Genomic DNA, 2596 nt, shown 5'->3' on the forward strand with positions numbered 1-2596 from the left:
ACCCTTTCTGAAGAAGGGTCTAGACCCGAAACATCAGCTTTCCTGCTCCTCTGATGCTGCTTGACCTGCTCTGTTCATCCAGCTCTACACCTTGTTATCTAAAGGCAGAGAGACTATGATCACACCCAGACACATTGCCCGAGGCTCAGCACTCATGGTCGGAAGGCATGGGGAGATGGATTGGCGGGGCATGATCGCACAGAGTCGATCAGGGAGAGTGTGTGGGGGCTGAGGTCGCTCGCTCACCTTCAGGTCGTACTTCCTGTGGACGGTGAGCATGTAGCTGAAGACGTTGCGCATCACGAGGATGTAGGTGTCCTCACCGTCAACAGTGAGCCGGTACATCGCCAGGAAATGGGGCAGGACAATGTTCCCATGGCAGTTCACAACGTGCTGCAGGGGTAAGAGGGAGACACAACAAACAGACACACATTAACACAATGGCAGGAGGCCATTCAGCCCCCCTCCTCCTCGAGCTTGGCACACAGGGAACAGGAGGTGGCCTTTCAGCTCCCCTTCTCCTCGCGCCTGGCACACAGAAAACAGGAAGAGGCCATTCAGCCTTTTCTGTCTGAGACCACAATAACCCTCAATTCCCAGAGGAGGAGTGGAGGTGGAGGTGGGGCATGAGTCTGAACTATGTTTTGGGGGAAGAGAAGGTTAGCGCACAGCGGGCGAGAGCGCGCGCGAAGTAAAGGGAGGGGGAGAGGGAGCGAGCGAGGTAATGGGAGGGGGAGAGGGAAGGGAAGTGAGCAACATAACAGGAGGGGGATGAGGAGGGGAAGCGAGCGAGGTAACAGGGAGAGAGAGAGGTGGGGATGAAGAGAAAAAGAGAGGGACAGAGGAGAGAAAGAGAAAGAGAGGGGGTGAACAGAGAAGAGGGGAGAGAGAAAGGGGGAGAAAGAAGATAGAGGAAAGGAAAAGAGGGAGAGGACAGAAAGAATGAACTGACAGAGACAGAGAGCGCAGAGAGGAGAGCTCAGGCATCAAGGGACAGGGTGGTGGAGAGCAGAACGGGAGTGGAGTGGGAGAGGATAGGACTGGTTGTCTGGGGGTAGGTCAGGTTTGAGGGGCCAAGTGGCCACCTCCAACCTCTCCAATCCTTTACCCTCATCATCCTCGGGGGGGCGCAGTGTCAGGCCGGTTCCCCCCATTTTATCTGCCAGTCACTAACCGTCAGCCTCCCGTCTTCCTGGACGTCTATCCCAGGGGACAGACACTCACCTCGTGGTAGTCCGAGAGAAAGCTGTGCATTTCTGCCACGTCTTCGCTGGAGATCTGCTTTATCACGTATTTCTTGTCGTAGCTGCTCAGGAACAGCACAGTGTTCCGCACCTCGTTCTCACTGTACGGGGCACTACGGGTCATTGACGCCTGGGCCACAGAACAGATTACAACGGGGGTTAGATACAGAGTAAGGCTCCTCTACGCCGTCCAGTCCATCAAACACTCCCAGGGACAGGGACAGTGACAGTACGGGGTTACATACAGAGTAAGGCTTCTCTACACTGTCCCCCCCATCAAACACTCCCAGGGACAGGGACAGCACGGAGTTAGACACAGAATAAAGCTCCCTCTACACTGTCCCCCATCAAACACTCCCAGGGACTGGGACAGCACAGAGTTAGATACAGAGTAAAGCTTCCTCTACCCTTTTAAACGGAGAGTAAAGCTTGTTCTTCACTGCCCCCTCATTGGGAATTAGTTTGTGTATTTAACATGGTCCGAAGCGTTCCTTTGTCATCCGTACTCAGGACCCCACCAGGCTCCCCTAGTGATTGGGACTGAGCGGGGCAGAGGTGACCAACACTGGGGAGAGAGGTGTGTGTCTGTGTGTGTTGGGGAGTGGGGGTGGGGGTGGGGGTGGGGGTGGGGTGAGGTGAGGTTGACGGAGTGGGGGTCCATTCTGAGGGACGGGAAGGGACCACTCACCAGATAATCCTGGTCATCAATGTTGAATCTTTCCCGGAGGTTCCTGAAGACCTGGGGGCAGTACTCCTTGAACTTGAAGTTACTGGGCAGATTCTCCCTGCGCGAAGGGAGAAGGATGTGAGCGAGGGGAAGGAGGAGCAGGAGAGGTATCTGGAGGAGGAGGAGGAGGATCTGCTCGAGCCCCTCAGATCACCCGTTTGGCCCACCACCGCAACACAGCCCGAGACAGATCCCTTCCAGCGCCGTATTAGTGCAGGACCGTTCAAGAGGGTATGTCAACACTCACTCCCTCTACCTCTGTCCCCCCCACAAACCCGACGCACAGCCGCAACAGTGTGTACCCTTTACGAGATGCACCGCAGTGACTCGCCGAGGCACCTCCTCCTCCGACTGAAGGCACCTTCAGAACCAGACACCTCTTACCCACCCCCCACCCTGCCAGAAGGGCGAGGGTTGGCAGACACAGTTGGGAGCACACACACGCATGAGAGAGAGGGGGCGCATGCACACCATCGAGAAGGGGAGGGGGGGGAATGCGTGTGCACCATTGAGAAGGGGAGGGAAGAGAGAAGGGGAGGGGGGGAATGCGTGTGCACCATTGAGAAGGGGAGGGAAGAAAGAAAGAGAGGGGAGAGCCATTGAGAAGGGGAGGGAAGAAAGAGAG

General features: G+C 56.3%; 1 protein-coding gene across 1 annotated transcript in view; it reads right to left on the reverse strand.

Annotated features, from left to right (window-relative positions):
* Positions 1-84: 84 nt before the first annotated feature.
* LOC109923237 (phosphatidylinositol 5-phosphate 4-kinase type-2 gamma-like) overlaps positions 85-2596 on the reverse strand; it is a 9661-nt gene continuing 7149 nt past the window's right edge. Inside the window, exons 3-5 of the mRNA XM_048621155.1 lie at positions 1933-2029; positions 1225-1374; positions 85-393 (exon numbers count right to left, since the gene is read on the reverse strand). Of these exons, the coding sequence (XP_048477112.1) occupies positions 85-393; positions 1225-1374; positions 1933-2029 (556 nt within the window). The remainder of the gene's footprint in view (positions 394-1224; positions 1375-1932; positions 2030-2596) is intronic.

Source organism: Rhincodon typus, unplaced genomic scaffold (genome assembly GCF_021869965.1).
Source record: "Rhincodon typus isolate 14 unplaced genomic scaffold, sRhiTyp1.1 hic_rhity00000069, whole genome shotgun sequence".
NCBI lineage: Eukaryota > Metazoa > Chordata > Chondrichthyes > Orectolobiformes > Rhincodontidae > Rhincodon > Rhincodon typus.